Consider the following 17,222-nt stretch of genomic DNA (forward strand, 5'->3'; position numbering starts at 1 on the left):
TTTCGTCTGGAATTTCTCCCGAGGGTGCGATCTTTTTTCTCTTTACCTTTTCCCCCCTCCCTCCCCTTTTTTCTTTCCTTTTTTCCTTTTCCACCCCGCCGCGGAATCTATCGCCTCGGTATAAATCCCTGGAAAACTGATGTCGCTACCGTTATTCCGTTGTTATCAATGCCTCTTGTGTTTCGCCCCGTGTCTGGAGATCCATTTTTTATGCCCGAAACACACGAATCGCGAACACGAGCTACGCGTAACGCTTCTCGCGACGACCGCGCGATAAATCTTCGCATCTGTAAATAACTCTGTAGCTATAGATTCCTGTATGTAGATCCGGGAGCGCCCTCCTTTCTTCTCCCATCTACGATAAATTCGATAAATTAACGAAGAATCGTCATCGGGCAAAGGATCCACAAGATTGCTCTTCCGTTATTCTTCAAATAAGAAGAGGTAAATTGTCGTAAATCTATCAACTCTCCTCGAGTATTTAAGGCGTATCTTGAATAAATTAACGGAACGGAATCTTGTTGTCTTCTGGAGGACGAGAGACAGAGAGAGAGAGAGGCTTGGCCAAGCGGAAGAGATAAGGATGGCGCCGCTTAACGATTCTTGTTTCCTAAACTAACGCGGGCTCTCGCGTCGATTCGGCCCCATTAACTGGCTGCCTCTCTTGTTTCAACGCCGATTAATATCCAAAACTTTAGACTTTATCCCCAACTGATAAAACGTGTCACGCGTTTAAACTCCCTTCCTTCCGATACACGCTTCGACGTCGCTTTTAAGAAATGATCGTCTTGAGAATCATCGCAAATTTTCCTCTTCCACAAATCTTCCATCTCGCCATCAGATATCTCCTCCTTCCGTGAAAATGTGCTCACGTTCTCTTCTCTCCTCTCTCCTCTTCCCTCGAATTCGTCCAACGCTATCCTCGAAGCGTTGAGAGCGCGGCGCTTTCTCTCGGCTGGTGATTTAAACGGAGAGAAGAAGTGGAAATTTACACTGGTATCCCACCTGCGCGACACCTTTGCACTTTGTCCTCGTGCACGGTCGAACGTTGGCGATAAGGGCCAAGATAAGGCTAATTTCGAGGCGGAAGATGGGGGTCTCATTCGTATGCGAGAGGCGGGGAGTGGACGAGCGAGGGAGACAAAAGGACACCGCCAACAAGAGGAGGAACAATGAAGAGAAGAAAAAGGAGAGGAAAGAATCGCAGAGGAGAGGCGAGAAGTGATTTGTACGCGCCGAAAAGACCGAGACATTCTACGGAGAAGCTATTCCCGGAGCAACTGTGTGGCGCTTCTCTGTTTACGCTTCTCGCGCGCGTAGATTCAAAGTATTTATACGAACGGCCGGACTTTTACACCCTCGCCATTGTCTTCCTCTTACGTAATTGAACGTAACGCCGTGTCCCCTCCAACAGGACTTTTTCCCTTTTCTTTTTTTTTTCGAGTCCTTTTCCTCCATACATTCTTGTATAGCCTTTCATCGTTACCTTTTTGTTGCTTTATTTGCTTCCATGGAACGTGACTCGAGAGCGAATGGAGCGCGTTATTTCTATCGCGAACTTCCGTGAGAGCCGATTATTCGACGAATGATCGAGAAAGAATTGGAAATATACTGATCCAAATGTTTATTCCAATAGGAAAAAAAAAAAAATTCGATTTATTCCACTCGAGTTATTAATAAATTTTCTAAGTTTTATTATCGTAGGTCGAATTTCGGATAACGCGAGGAAAATGGAGCCGGGTCAACCTTTCGAGCACGGTGAAAGGAAGCGTGGAAACACCTTTATTCGTAGAATTTTCCTTGCTCCAGTTTCTTGATAGCTCGGTTCATAGACAGAGCATGGTTAACAAAAGAAGAAGCTACGTTCCAAAGTTCTTCCCGTTATGAAAAAACTTAGTTTCAACAGCTTTTTTTCAGAAGCTTCAACTTTTCGCAAATTGAAGAAGATGCACCGGAGCTGGTTCTTATATACTAATTACTTCTTATATACTTTTAACGCGATATAACCGCGTGTAACTTATTTTATAACTTGAGTTTCGCAACGAATCGTGATAAATTATTATTATTATTCCTGGTCGAAGCGTGGATAAAGAGAGTCACGGTGACGGGATTTCTATCTTTCTTCGTTTTTATACCCTCGACGTCTGGTATTCAATCCGGCGCGGATATTCTTTTTTCCTTTTTTTTTCCTCTTTCTTTTCTTTTCTTTTCCTTTTCTTTTTTTTTTCCTACGCTCGAGACTCGGTTTAGCGGAAGTCGGGCGGGGCGTAACAATGCGGCGCAAAACGAACTTTTACCGCGATACAAACAGAACCGACAAAACGCTCGTAAAAGTTAAGAAGTTAAGAGATTGCCGAGTTTTTCAAGGCCGCTGACGCAGCATCCAGCTTACGGCCCGGCTGCGAAACCACCACCCGCCCGGTGGACCAGATTTTTCCACCCGGTTTCCACTCTTTTTCGCGCGGGTCATAATAGGAGGGGGGGGAGGGATATTTTAAATCCGTCTATTAGAATTCAGACGCGGCTAACTTTATAAACGAAATTCCGCGCACAACTTTCCCCTTCCTTCTTATTTTCAAGGTTGCGAGATTCAACTCGCGCGATCGGTTCATCTTCCCTTTATTTCTCCTTTTATTTTTCTTTCTTTCTTTCTTTCTTCTTCCTTTATGGTAATATTCTTTGCTTCATCGGGAAACGAAAAACGTGGGAGGAGGAGGGGAACGTTTAACGGGTTTGACGGGTTTATTAACCTTTCGCAAATGATAAACGATAATAATCCCGTGGTATCGTATCTTCTTAATTTACCGGATGATCGAAGATGCGTTCCTCGACTTCTTTTCTCGCATCACTTTGACATGATGGAAGATTATCCGGGATAAGCGCAAAGGTCTTTCCGGGGAGGGGAGGGAGGGTACTTACCGCTAATAACACTCGTTTTTTCCATCGAAATTCGATCGATCGATCGATCTTGCCTCTTATCCCATAGTCACTTTGACCGAGACGATAGAAAACTCGTAATAATCCGTTTTTTCCCAACGTCAATCGAGTTTAACCGGAGTTCGAGAAGAAGTCGCTCGCGCCTTTCCTTCTTCTCCGATCGGAAATGGAGGAAGGGAGGAAGAGAAACGGAGGGATCGATTAATCCCGCGAAATTTCCAACGGAGGGAGGGGGGAGAGGTCGCGTTATCGCGTAATTGGGAGAAGGGAGTTGGTCCGTGGAAATTTTCCACCTCGTTGGAAACGAGATACCGTACGTACGCTACCGTCTCGCTCCGTTCGTATTCCTTTTCATTCTTTCTGCTACTCTTTGTCCGCCGCGAAGTGATCGTCAAAGAGTCGGCCGACCCTTCCACTTTTCGTTCCACGTCTGGTCGTTCACTTGCTACGTGAAAAACAGCGGTGTACGGGTCGGGAAGGGAGTCGCAAAGGGAGAGGAAGGTGTAGTACCTTGCGAGAAGAAAAGAAGAGAAAGGAGTGGAAAGAGAAAAAGAGGAGAAACCAAGAAAGGAAGAAAGGAAGGAAGGAAGGGAGGGAGGAAGAAAGAGAGGTTGCAGAGGTGGGGAGGTGAGAATTAGAAGGAAGGGTATATAACACAACCCGGGGGTTCCATTTCAGAATGCACGAACTTGGCTCGCAGGGCCATTTCGAGGGAGGGGGAATAATCTTCGTCGACCCTTTTACGCGCGTCTGGTGTCGTCTTTCGCCCTTTCGACCTCCCGATGCAAAGCCACCCTTTTTTCCCTCCCCCAACCCTCTTCCATCCTCCTCCTTTGGGGATCGTTGCCTCGCTTCCCCAACGTCTCCCGCTCTCTCACCCGCCACTCCTCCCCTTTCCCCCTTTTCCCTTTGTTTCGCGCCAAGATTCAGCACGTTTCGGGGGTGAATAACGCGAGGAGGAACGCCGGAAGGTGGATCGCAACGGCGCGGAATAATCGGGATTACAACGATTCCGATTTCAGCCACAAAGAGAGGCAAAAGGGAAGAAGAAGAGGTAATCGGCCCCTCGACAACCTCCGTGCCCATCTTTCACGCTTTATTTCATCGTCTCGCGACCGACCAACCAATGAAAGAACGAAAGAACGAAGGAACGAAAGAAGGAAAGAAGAAAAGAACGAAAGAAGGAAAGAACGAAGGAATGAAAGAGGAAAAGAAAGTAAGAAGAAAAGAATGAAAGAAAGAAAAAAGGAAAGAAGGAAGAAGGAAAGAAAGAAAGATGAAAAGAAAGAAAGAACGAAGGAACGAAAGAAGAAAAGAAGGAAAGAAGAAAAAAATGAAAGAACGAAGGAACGAAAGAAGAAAAGAAGGTAAGAAGAAAAGAATGAAAGAACGAAAGAAGGAAAGAACGAAAGAACGAAGGAACGAAAGATCGAAAGAATGAAAAAACAAAAGAACGAAAGAAGCAAAGAAGAAAAGAACGAAGAAACGAAAAAACGAAAGAATAAAAAAACAGAAGAATGAAAGAAAGAAGGAAATAAGCAAAGAAGGAAGGAAGGAAGAACGAAAGAACGAACGAGCTCCACCTCTGGGGAAGTATATCCGGAATTACATCATGGAATTGGGAGCCGCGGTTGAAACAGGATCGTCCGCGACGACACGTCCCCATCCAGGGGAGGATAACGGGTTGCCACGATCGGATCTTTATTGGCAATTTACTCGACCTGGCCTCGCGTCTTATCGTCGACCCCACCTCGCTCCGCCTCGTCTTTAACCGTGGGGGGGGGGAGGGAGGGCTGCGACGAACCACGGAATTAACGACGAGGATGGCTAATACCGAGCGCGTTAATATCACCCACCGCCGGTAATTTCGCCACCGGCGGCTTCGGCTCCAACCTTCGAAATCCCGACCGAAAACCGGCGTTTCCACGTTACGCGGGGCGGAAATCGTTGGAACAATGCGCGCACAACCGGAAATACGGCGAGGTATCTGGCAAGGTTGCTCGAGGGAACGTGGCGTAGACGAGGCGACGACGAGGTATTGTTCCCTCGCTATTATTCGAGGTAAATGCTTAATATCATCGGCTTTCTGCGAGCCGATGCACGCATACCCAAGCAACCAGTTAGGAATCGGAATCGTCCCCTTCGCCAGATATTATCCACCTTTATATTATCTATTTCTGCGATTCTTGCTTCCCGTTACTCGATTTACCGCGTTTACGATGATAAGATCCGAGCGAAGAAAGAAGGAAAATCTTGAAAATTAGAAGAGATTCGAAAAGGAATTTGAACGAACCCGAGTATGCTCGTTGGAGGGAAACGAGTTGAGAGGATGAAATAATATCGAGGCGAGACGCGGGGTGGAAAGGGGAAGAAAGAAGGAGAAACGGGAAAGCGGAGGGAATTGAAATATCATGGTGTGAGAGAATTTTGCGAATTTTCAAGTATGTAGGTAAGGTTAAAAATTGCGCTCGCGGCACGAAACTTGTAACACGCCGCTCGTGTTTCAGCGGGACGTTTATCATCCGTTCTTTTAATTACGCTCTAACGAATGTTAAAGTTGTAAATTACCGTTGCACCGCGCGCGCACTAAAAAAAAAAAAAAAAAGAATCCCGGACGTTTCGTTCCCGAAGAAATAAACCGGATCGCTCGAACGATTTAACAAACCCCTTCGGTTTTATGACGCGAGCAACGTCACCGATCTTTCTAATCCGTTTAATCTCTAAACCGGAACCGATTACTGTCGTCCATTTTTTTTCAAATCGATATTACGATTATTAATGTAGGGAATCCAGGTTGTATCAAAGTGGATCTCGAAGGAAATACGAGCTGATAGAGAGAGAGAGGGGAGGGAAGGAAGTTGGTCGGACGAAGGAGATCGGAGATTATGGTGTTATCGGAGGTAGCAGTGGCCCGTACAGCTAATAATGCTCAAGTTCGATTAATATATCGAGAATTAGGGTTCTCTCCCCAAAGTTTCCCGCCAATATCCTCGCCCATATACAATCCAGCCCAGGTTTCCGATAAGCAGCTTACTTTTTCCCCTCGTCGTGTTAATCGACGCGTCTCCAATTTCATCGAAATAAGCCCTAAAAATTTGCGCATTCGGCAGAAACAATTTCTCCGACATGTTTCGCGAGATAATTTTTAAAAAAGTATTGGAATTTCTCCGATTCTTGGAAACAAAACGTTGTTCAACCCTTTCGATTCCTCTTAGAAAGGGAAGGATCTCATTGCGATGAAACACGTTCGCGAACGGAAGAGAGGAGGAGGAGAAGGAGATAAAGGATAAATAGACCTAACTAAATAATAGATGGGTCGGTGGGAAGAAAAATTAATAAAGCTCGTAACCATCGGTGCAGGTAGTACGTGATCGAGGGCATCGGTGGAGCGCGGCGGGGCGAGACGAAGCTTATCAGGGTTGCGCGCCCATTCGATATCAATCCTTTCGATAACCGGCCCTTTCCGCAGCCGAGGATCGATTCGAGCGGACGAATTTCGAAATCGCGAAAAGGAAATGATCCGTGTCGACCGTCCTTTTATCCCTTTGGAAATCGATATCGACGTAACCAACCCGTACTCCGTATAAATAATAATTCATGGGAATCCGCGATAAAGCGGGAGTACCATTCTATTAGAATAGCACGGATGATCATTGCGCGGCGGAGATTAATATAATAAAGTGGCGGATTCATTTAGATAAGCAAGCTGGTAATTATAACGCTCGATAAAACTGGTTTTCTCGATCGAGAAAGTGTGTAATTTCGTCGATGATCGAATTTGTTAGAAATAGGAAAAAATGTAGGATTTCGAAATTGTTCGATCTCTTGTTTCGAGGAGTACGCGTTAATTACGTAATCTATGGTAATTCGCAGCAATTATCGGATCGTCAGAGGAAGGATTGGTCCGTCGTTGCAGGATACGCGCTTCCTTTGAAACCGCTTTTACATTACGGTTTACGAAACGCGTCTGATCATAGACGGACCGTTTCCACTCACGTTCCTCGTTTTATCCATCCTCGAATCTCTCGACGCCTCGTTTCAGCAGATTCGCCACGCCACAATCCCAGCGTTATATATCCCAGCGCAAACACGCTTTGAAAATTATTTTCGTTCGTGTTAATTCAAATTTTACGATACGCGCGGGGGCCCATTATCGCCGTGCTTCGTTTCAAATTCTGACGCTTATTATTTCGCCGTTTCATTTTGGGGACGAACGTTTAATTTCGGTAATGACACGTTCGTCGTCCCAACGTCGCTCCTTCAAAAGTTCCACTTTCACGAGGTAAAGTTTCGGTTACCCGAAATCGCGCAATCGTCGTATTAACGAGTCCGCGGTTGGCGAGTCGCTAATTTGATGAGCGTCGGCGTAATGCCGGACTTTATTTACACACTTGGCTTGTTGACCGAGAATGAAAAACGCTCTCTCTCTCTCTCTCTCTTCCCTCGATTCCTCGTCTCTTTCACGAGGGATCACGACAGATCGGGAGAGGACGTTATCGTCCAACGTTTTTCCACTAACCATCAGAAAATCGTAGTGACGGCTCGGCGGAAAACACGGCGTAATTGCGGCCCAGCGAAACTAATTAATTATGCAGGGGCGAATCGAAGAAGACCGTTTCTTTCCCGTCTGTTTGCTGTCCCTCTCTCTATTTTCCTCGTTTCTCTCAACGCTTTTAAAAATCCTCTTTCTTTCCCCTCTTTCTTTTCTTCGCGAAATTTTCCAAGAGAGAAGAAACAATTTCTCGATAGAATATCTCCCAATATCTAATTTCGAATCAAACGAATTCCCGTGAAAATCACGGCAAACTGTTCCATTACTCTCCCCTACCGGCAAGAAACCAAACTAGTCGACTTTAATATAAAACAAACCGTTAGAGCACGCTAGAAAATAATTACGTGGCGTACGTGGATCTAGCTGCATGCATCCACCGCGATCACCAAAGAGAGCGTCCAACGATCCAACGTCGAGGCTGCTAACGATCGTGCCCCTTGCATAAATTTCGTTATCGAGGGATCTCGTTTTATAAAACACGTGGGCGGAACCCACAAAGCCTCGCCGTGTTGTGCAATTTCCGAGAAAATTCGCTCCTCGAGTGTTGTGTATACTCGCCGTGCGTGCATGCGTGCGTGCGAGGGAAAGGCGTAATAGCGCCTGATCTCGAGGCGGAACAAGCAGCGACGAGAGCCCAGTGTCGTCGTCCTGTTCAAGTATTTATTTAACGGAGAACGTGGCGGAAGGAAAGGGGTTGATCGCGCCAAAACTTTCTCCGGCAGAGACGTTGTACAGGGGACGAAAATGCCCCAGGGGGGTAGTGAGGACTTTCGCCGGACGCACGAGTGCCGTATTGGGGACACAACCGGCCCGTCTTATTGTCTCTCTCTTCTCTCTTCGCTTCTTCTTTTCTCCTCGCCACGCGTGTATATGTGTGTACGTGGTGGAGGCGTTTTTCCAGGCAACGAATGAAAGAGAAGCGTTGCTGCATCAGCGGTGGATAAAGATGTGGAAGGGAGATTATTGTTGTGTGGGGTTGTTGAAATAATTATAGAGGGATGGTTCTATGGTTATCGGTGGGTGAAGATTCGATTTCGTTGGATAAATTAGATGAATGAAAAATTTGGTACGGAAGGCTCGAACTGGGCGGATAGAATAATTGAACAAATATGTCGGGACAAATATAAAAATAAAGAGAAATTTCCACGGGTAAAATTAAATACGAGTTTGGGAACGATAGATCTGCGTGTATTTCGCGGATAAATTCGAAAAAAAAAAAAAGAAAGGAAAAAAAAATAAAAACAAATAAAAAAATATTTCATCGATAAAATTGAATAACAATCTGGGATTTTTATATACGTAATAAAAAATTTAGACGGATGCGAGTAATCGTAAAATTGAATAAACGTAGATACGAAATGTAAAAAAATAAGAGAATACTGTGTGTTTGAATTAAATTTTACTCTTCGCGTTATGGTTTCATTCACGGGAGCAATATTTGATCGTCTCGACAATGTAACAAAAATTTGTTACTTCGAGTCGTTTTTGTACAGGAAACAAAAAAAAAAAAAAAAGAAAAAGAATTCAGGCAAAATATTAGCTTTAACCGTTGACGTTTCAATTTTAAACGTCCTACTCGATTCCATTGCTTTACATTGTACTCTTACTTCGTACGATTCGGCGTTAATTTTGTTTAGCAGGGAGGGGAGGGAAAAGGGGGCGTTTCATGCAGTTGCAACGCTCGTTTACGCGCGGTTGAAACTTGCACCACTCGTAATCCTAACGTTTGATCGCATCTATTACAGTTGAAGCACCTAATACGCAAGTTTCGTAATACTTGGCGCACCAAGTCGGGTGAAATCGATTCCACCCGCGCTTCACCTTCGTCCCTCATTCGTTCCTCTTCCCCTCCCCGTCTCAATTACGGAAAGGAGATCGGATCGCGCCTTTCTCTCTCTTTTGTTCTTCGTCACGTTGTTATTCGATCATCGACCCCATCGATGCTGATTTACCCGTCAATTCCGCCTTATTGCCTCGCACACGCTTTGCATTCTTCTCTTCCCTCCGAAAGAAACGTTTTCAAATTCACTCCAACTTCGAATTAATTCTGAAATTTAGGGAACAGAAAGATTCGTACACGCGATATTCTCCAATTGCATATTCAAAACATGTTTGTCCAAGTTTCTCCTCCTTCTTTCCATGTTTTGCGCATCCCGTCGAGCCACGCCGCGTTCATCAATTTCGTGCAAAGTTCCGTCTGCCAGTTTCGATTAACTTTTGCACAGCGATCACAGTGCACTCTCTCGTTCATCAGTTTAATCACGCGTTATACAACCACTCATCCCGGGGAATCTCACAAACGATCGCGTTTACGAATCGGTACAAATCGGTGGGATAAAGTAGTATCATTTCCGATCGACGGATAACGAAACGTATTTTTCTTGAGCCGGTTATTATTATTATCATTATTGGCCTCTTGATTATCGAAGCAATTAACGCGCGATTTTCCATCCATCCTCCCCCCTCAAGTTATTATTCTCATCTTCTTAATTACGCCTCGGTATAATCCACAGTTTTTCCTCTTCGGTTTTTAATTTTTATTTAATTTCTTTATTCTTTATTCTTTCTTCTTCCTTCTTCTTCTTCTCCTTCTTTTTTTTATTCCATTCCTATCGATCCGTACCCGGATGGCAAACTCTGTTCGTTATTGTCCCTTCCAAAAAGAAAAAAAAAAAAAGAATGCCGTCGATGCGTTTTCATAAAAGTTGGCCGAATGTTTTATCGAACATCGAAACATTTCCCCAACCCCTCGGAATCCCGCTCGAAATTTAGATTTTTGAGGCTTTCAACGGCGCGGAAGTTAATCCTGTATCTCGGAGGCTTTCCCCCGTGGAAAGCATCTCCCCTTCTCCCCTCCCCCCTTTCCCATCCGTGTTTCCAAGTGTGACGATGTTTCATCAACGGTGCAGCTTCATCAGCTTCTGACGACAGGGTGATGCATTAGTATCAGTATCAGTAGTTTGGTATCAGTGTGTCATCAGAGGCTTGATGAAGGTATATGGCCGCAGCGCTCGCTATGGAACGGCGTTGTTGCCGCGAACATCGTGTCTCTAAAAAGGTGCAACTTGGAATCACGGGATGTCCGAGAATTAGCCGTAGTGCTCCGGTATTTTTTTTCTCTCTCCTCTCTCCCTCTCTTCCGTTTCTTTTTTATATCCGCGGAAATTGCAGAGATTTCGCTTCGCCGTCGTCGCGAATTTTCATCCCGTCGCGATATTCCTCCTATTCTGCTCGTCTCTCGCGTGAAAATTCCATTTATCCCTTTCGACGAAACTTTAACGCAACAATAGTTAGAATTTCCAGGGATCGATCGTCGAAAAGATTATTCGAAGCGTTCGATCGATTCGATCACGTAAAAAAAAAAAAAAAAAAGAAAGAAAGAAAGAAAGGAAAAAAGAGATAAAAGATTATTCCATGTATACAAACGCTTTAAATACGCTTTCATCATCGGCATATATGTTTTAGATTTCACCTCGGTTTATGCTGTTTGCTCAGATATGAAGCGGTAGCGGAACAGTTTCGCTCGAACAAACATACACCGCGTATATGTTAAATGTGACTATACTCGTGCACACATCACATAGCGAGTATATATATCGAATCTGTTTAGACGCATCGCGTTTCCAGATTAAATCGGAAATATCCCGAAATTCTTGTTCCCAACCTTCTGCCCCCGATCCGAAACAAACTTTAAATATCACCCGTTCAAATTAACCCCGAAGATTAACTTTCGAACCTCGATCTCTCCCTACTGGAAAAATATAAATAATTCAACGGTTTTTCTCTGATCCGTTGGAAGAGAGGAGTCGATTCGGGTCAAGCATTCGGGGGGAGAGGAGGGGGTCGATCGAAGCTTACCAAATTGTCAGATAAACGTATGAAAAATAGGGGAGGCGCGAGGAATTTTCAAACCGGGACTCCCACCTATGAAATTTCCATCGAGAATGGCGCCCGACCGTCTGAAATTATTGAAGCCCCCCCCTCCGCGACCAGAGAAACTGCTCGGCACGTCCGAAATTGAAAGGCGACCGATGTGGATAACGTTAGCGGGATAAAAGCTGGTGCGGGATACCGCGAGCGCATTCGAATAAGAGAAAAGTGCAAAGGAGGGAAGCAAGCCCCCTTTCTGTTTTCTATGCAAATTTTACCCGAGGAGGGAAGTGAAACCGAATCGGGAACACGATATTTCCAGAATTTTCTTTCGATTTCGAAACGATTCCAATTTTTTTTTTTCGTTTTAATGTGCCAATGTTAATCTTCTTCCGGAGATGGATACGCATCTATCACGTGTACGTACGTGTCTAGATTAATCGATAACAGGATACAAGAATAATACAAACTCTTTTTAAACTTTTGTACATTTTTTTCCGAATTTCGTATTCCATTAGTCGAATATTATTATTATTATTTTCTCAAATTCGAACATCGAATATAAACGATAATCTCCATCTTTCGATCCATCTATGAAATCTATCCGAAAATTTAAATAATCGAAGGATATTAATAATCGAGAATCTTCGTTTTAAAATTTTCTCAACATCAAGAATAGAGGACAAAGTTACTTACTACCTTGCTTGAACAATTTATCGTGCGGTTTAACTGGGGTTAACACCGAACGTTACCACGGAGGTCGCACCAACAGTTGTTTAGCTACGTAAGTAAGTAGCTATGAGCAAATAATTATTGACGACGTTTTAATTAACGTCCACACCTGTGGAATATATCTGGTTAATAAATCTCGTCTCGCGCGATAACCGTTCGAGAGTAGGTGCATCAAAGATGGAAGAGGAGCAGGCGGGCAATATCGGTTTCAAAAGTCGTTGCGTGGCCGGACGGGAGATGGTGGCGAAGTGGCACGTAATCCTGGAACGGGCAATTATTGGCGGGGAATATCGGCCGGCCAGGTTTTGGAATATCCGACGATCGAACGGCTATGTATATGTATATACATATCGATTCGGGCAAGGAATCGGCGAGTCTCGAGTCGGCGGGGGGGAATATCGAGAAAGTTTTAACGGTCCTTCATTAGGGAGAATAGTTTTGGGCGCGATGGTATTCGACGGAACGGTGAGACATTGCTAATTCGAAGCCGGCGGTCGTGGAATAGTTGCAGCTGTTCTTTCTGCGACAATAATAACTGGCTGATCAACGTTGGCGATGTATAGGAGAAATTCGGAATTTATCGCGGCAAATTCTTCCCAATGTTACTCGTAAGAAACGCGGCGATCAACGATTGGGAACTTGTGCTGAAAGTGGATCTCATCTGTCTGCTTCTAGTTGCGGCGCGTAGAAGAGGACAAAGCCGCGTAAGGAGCTCTGGCTTCCGTGGACAGCTCTGGCGTAAGTGACATACCAGTGGCTTTCCTCTTTTTCAAACATCCACGCGGACTCTTTGCACGGATTGGATCAAACGGACGATCGATCGATGCGAAATATTCCATTTTTATCCACGCGGCACATCGACGTCCCTCGTAACTTGAGAGGAGTATCTTTTTTCAGCTCGTAGAGAAGAGAAATCAACGCGGTTCCTCTTCGTGGTCTTTATCTCTCCTCCAGGCCGGTTGATTTTTATATCGCTCCTCGGCAACGCGACGTTTCTTTCTCCCCGAGACGAGGTCCTCCGCCCCTCTCGTTCGCCACCATTCTCTTTTCGCTTCTCCCTCTCTCACCACGCCCATCCTGTCGTCGTTTGCATAAAGTGAACTATCCGCGCTTTTAATATACGCAAATGAAGTTACGCTCCGGAACTAATCATATTTGCATGCGGAACGGGCGATCTCCTTTGAGCCCTTGTCGCACTTATTACTACGGTTAAGTCGACGAAGAAACGTTTTACGGCGGAAAGACGAGCGGCATGGTAAATGCTCGATCGATCGAACCGTTTTCGTTTTCTTCTCGATGTAAGATAATTGGCTCGAGATCTGACTGACCACGCGTTTACCTGTACCACTTTACGATCATGTTGATTATCTCGAAAAGAATTTAACATAGGAAAAAAAAAAAAAAATTCTCGAAACTTTTCAAATTTTCACGAGAAATTTCGCCCCAGATTTCTCCTAGAACGTGCGAAACTTTCGAGGAGGAGGTGGAGAAGGAGGAGGAGGAGAGATACACCACTCGATTCGTCACGTTCGAGCGCTAGGCGATCAAATAATTCAGATTGGAATCCACGGAATCGCGGCTCGATCGAAAGATTTTCAATTAAGGGAAGGGAACAAAGTTTCGTTTTATCGATGGTGAGTAGTGATGGTCCTCGCGAGTCGCGCCTCCACCACGCAGGATTACGCTATTACACATTAATGAGAGCGCGCACAAGATACGTACGAATGAAAGATAAACGCCATCTCCTCCCGAGACACTGTTTGCAGAGCACTCATTGTACGTTACTCGAGAAGTTTCCGCAACTACCGCCGAAACGATATTCTTGCCGGGGCTTGCCGCGGAAACTTTCGATGAAACGTGACATTTTGTCGTTCCTCCGCAATCATGCTTAATTAATTATCGATCGCCGCCTCCTCCCCCACTCGATAAACGCCTCTTCTTATCTCGAATTTCGATTGGCAAACCGAGAGAGAGAGAATCGAGTCGATTCAAATTTCCTTTTTTTTTTTTTTTTTTAGTTTTCGCCGATCGATCGATCGATCGATTTCGATCGACTCGAAATTCGAATTCGAATTTGCTCGAATATTCGGCCAGCTAGCGCGAACGCAGCCAGGCCAACGTATTTATCCCCCGCCGCAACGAGCGCCGCATTTCGGTCACGCACGATCGGGTATTATCGTTGCCATTGTCGTCGTGTGTATCGACCGTAGAGGAACAGCATACGGCTGTAATCGTAATCTGGAACACCGCTTACGGAATATCGTGAACGCTGTGTATCGGGATCGTACACGTATCGATAAGGGATAAGCACGCTCTAAGGGAAGCGTTGATCCGCCCGACGATCGCGTTTCTACGATACGTCGCGAATCCAATTAAAGATTCTCCATCACGGATTATCCACTCGATGATTGCGAGACTGATTTATATATATATACACGACTCTTTGTATTTTTATGCCGATTTAACCGAATCGAATTCAACCAATTCTCTCTTCTTAACCTTAATTCATAAGGAAACAAATTTTTCCAACCAATTATCCTTTCCCTCCCTCCGATTAAACTCTGCTACTGACTAACTAACCGTTACTAACCCTCTTCTTTTCTCTTCTTTCCAGATTCTCTGTAAACTATCATCCCAAAAAAAAAAAAACAAAAAAAAGACTAACACGCTTCGCCCAAGCAACTAACAAGCATCGAAATGCGATCGGTCTAGGAAATCGAAGGAAACTATCGTCCCTCCTCCTCCCCGAACGAGCCAAGGGAAGAGATCGTCGAGGCGAGCGGTCGCGTGGTGCTCGCTCGAGGGCGAATCATGCGAATTCCTGAAAATGCGCAGGACGAGCAGCAACGGTTTGAAGCTCGACCTGACGGAGAACACGCCAGGTAGCTCGTTGTCGAGGCTGCCCAACTTGGTCGAGCATGCGGAGACCTGCCAAGCCTTGTCCACCGGAACCGGTGAGAATTTAAGCAGCAAACTGCCGAACGTGGTCGAAGGCTCGATGGACTATGGTAGCGAGCGTAGATCGTCCCGGTACCTCGAGTACCACCAAGACGCAGCCACCAAATCGTCGTACCAGGACGGCCAGTCGGCCTCCTCCGGCCTGCCCCCCTACGAGCAGCAGCCCTACCACTCGGATCAGTCGAATAGGGGGTACGCCAGGGGGGGCTACGGCAGGGAGGACATGGAGCGATACGAGGAGAGAATTTACCCCGAGGACGGCCTGAGGTACGATCGCAGGGGCGATCAGAGGACGGCGTATCAGGAGTCGGACTTGGACGCGGCTTACGAGAGGGGCGATGCCCAGAAGCTGAGCAGAACTTACCCCGGGGCCGAGGAGGCGGGGGGCGGTGGGAGGAGGTACTCGAGAGACTTGACCGACTACGAGTACGCGTCCAGATACGCGGAGGAGACGTTGAAGCTCGAGGCGAAGAAGGATCATCACCACCACCATCACCACCACCACCACCACCACTCGGGCAAGGTGTACGCGGACCCGACCCCGTCCAAGGGCTACGAGTCCGGGGTGAAGACGCACGACTCCGCTTACGAGTTGTCGTGCGCCTCGCAGCAGGATTTGCCGGGCAGGAAGTACGAGGGCAAGTACCACTCGGTGAGCAAGATGTACGGGACGCTGCCGAGGTACGAGACCGGCAAGTCGTACGAGGGTGGGACGAGATCGTACGAGTACGAGGAGGAGCAGGCGTACGACAAGCAAGGGACGACGACGCCCTACGATTCCAAGTACGAGTTGACCAGCTCCAAGAGCTACGAGAGGGGCAAGTACGAGGGGTCCTCGTCCTCGAGGGCCTACCAGGACAAATCGTACGACCAGACGTTGAAGATCGGCGAGTTGGGGACCACCTCGTCGTCGGGCGGTTACGGGAGGAAGGCGCAGGATCAGGAGGAGACTGCCGCGGAGAAGATGAACGGTTACAGGAAGAACAATTTCGAGGCGTACGGCGTTTATTCGGATCCCGAGGACGATCACGGGTTCCTGGCCGAGAAAAAGACTCCCCAGTATCCGTACAAGGGCGTAGTGGTGAACGTCAGCGGGGAGTCGAGCGTGATCGATCAGAAACGGGCGAAAGACGGAAGGCAGACCGAGGTCGTGGCCAATTCTTGGTGCAGGTTTACCATAGTGCTGCTCTTGTTGGTACTCCTTATCGTTATCTTCGTATTCGTCGCTGGAATCGTCCTCTACCTGAACTGTGAGTCTTTTACTCCCTTTTACGCGTCGCTCCTTCGTAACTTTCTCGCCAACCTCGGAAATTAATTGATATTAGCCAACCTAGGACGAATCGAACGCGTTATTCGTTCCCAAATTTCCCTTCGAGACGATATCGGTTCAAAGATCGCACGAACAAGCGAATCCCTTTTCTTTTTCCTCTTTTCCTCTCCTCGTTCCTCTTCTCGCGCGGACACAGAATGGGCCGTTTACTTAATGAGCATCCGATACAAATTATTTACGGTCGGCCACGCGGCCGCCATAATAATGGCAAGGACGACCACGACGACGACGGCGACGTGGAGGCCGACGACACGTGCTGACGATACGTTAAGCCCGGGGACCGGTTCTCCCAGCCAGTTTTATATATTCGGATCTGACATGCCCGGCACGTAGCGACTTGCCACTAGCGAAACCGTTCGGACGGAATTACAATGTGAACGGTAAATGGAAGAAGAGGGTTTAAAGAATAGAGGTGGACACACAAGAGTGACATACACCTTGGGAATCCATTTTGTTCCACGGTGAACGCTCGGACGCGCGCTTCACGGGAAACCGTACGAGGGCGAAACGTATTTAATTTTCCCCCGGTCGCGGATCTTGCCGGCCTTTGAAACGCTTTTTCGACACTCTCCTTCCAACGTTTCGCTTATTATCCTCCGTGGATATCATTTGTGTATATATATACATATATTATATTTTAATCGTTAAAAAACGAAACCTTCGAGTGCAATTGTCGCTCTCCCTCTCCCCGGGGAAATATAAACTGACCAATTTTGGAAGCATTCGATTCGATTAAAAGCGCGCAGAGGACAATACGGCGGCGATAATGTATAATTTAACCGCGACCAATTAGCGCGATCAATAATTAATAACTTCTTGGTTACTCGGGAAAATAAACGTACA

At 46.2% G+C, this 17,222-nt stretch overlaps 1 protein-coding gene across 11 annotated transcripts in view; it reads left to right on the top strand.

Moving 5' to 3' along the window:
- The window catches only part of LOC408393 (agrin), a 336,061-nt gene that overhangs the window by 87,815 nt on the left and 231,024 nt on the right, over positions 1–17,222 (top strand). For 4 of the 11 annotated variants that reach the window (XM_026444279.1, XM_026444281.1, XM_026444282.1 and 1 more), the window contains exons 2-3: positions 12,767–12,829; positions 14,706–16,299. The exons of 3 other annotated variants lie outside the window; for them this stretch is intronic. In XM_026444279.1, coding sequence (XP_026300064.1) covers positions 14,919–16,299 — 1,381 coding nt within the window. In that variant the 5' untranslated portion in view covers positions 12,767–12,829; positions 14,706–14,918. The remainder of the gene's footprint in view (positions 1–12,766; positions 12,830–14,705; positions 16,300–17,222) is intronic. 4 more of the 11 variants (XM_006566907.3, XM_006566908.3, XM_006566911.3 and 1 more) reach the window with 2 other exon arrangements.

Source organism: Apis mellifera, linkage group LG12 (assembly GCF_003254395.2).
Source record: "Apis mellifera strain DH4 linkage group LG12, Amel_HAv3.1, whole genome shotgun sequence".
Taxonomy (NCBI): domain Eukaryota; kingdom Metazoa; phylum Arthropoda; class Insecta; order Hymenoptera; family Apidae; genus Apis; species Apis mellifera.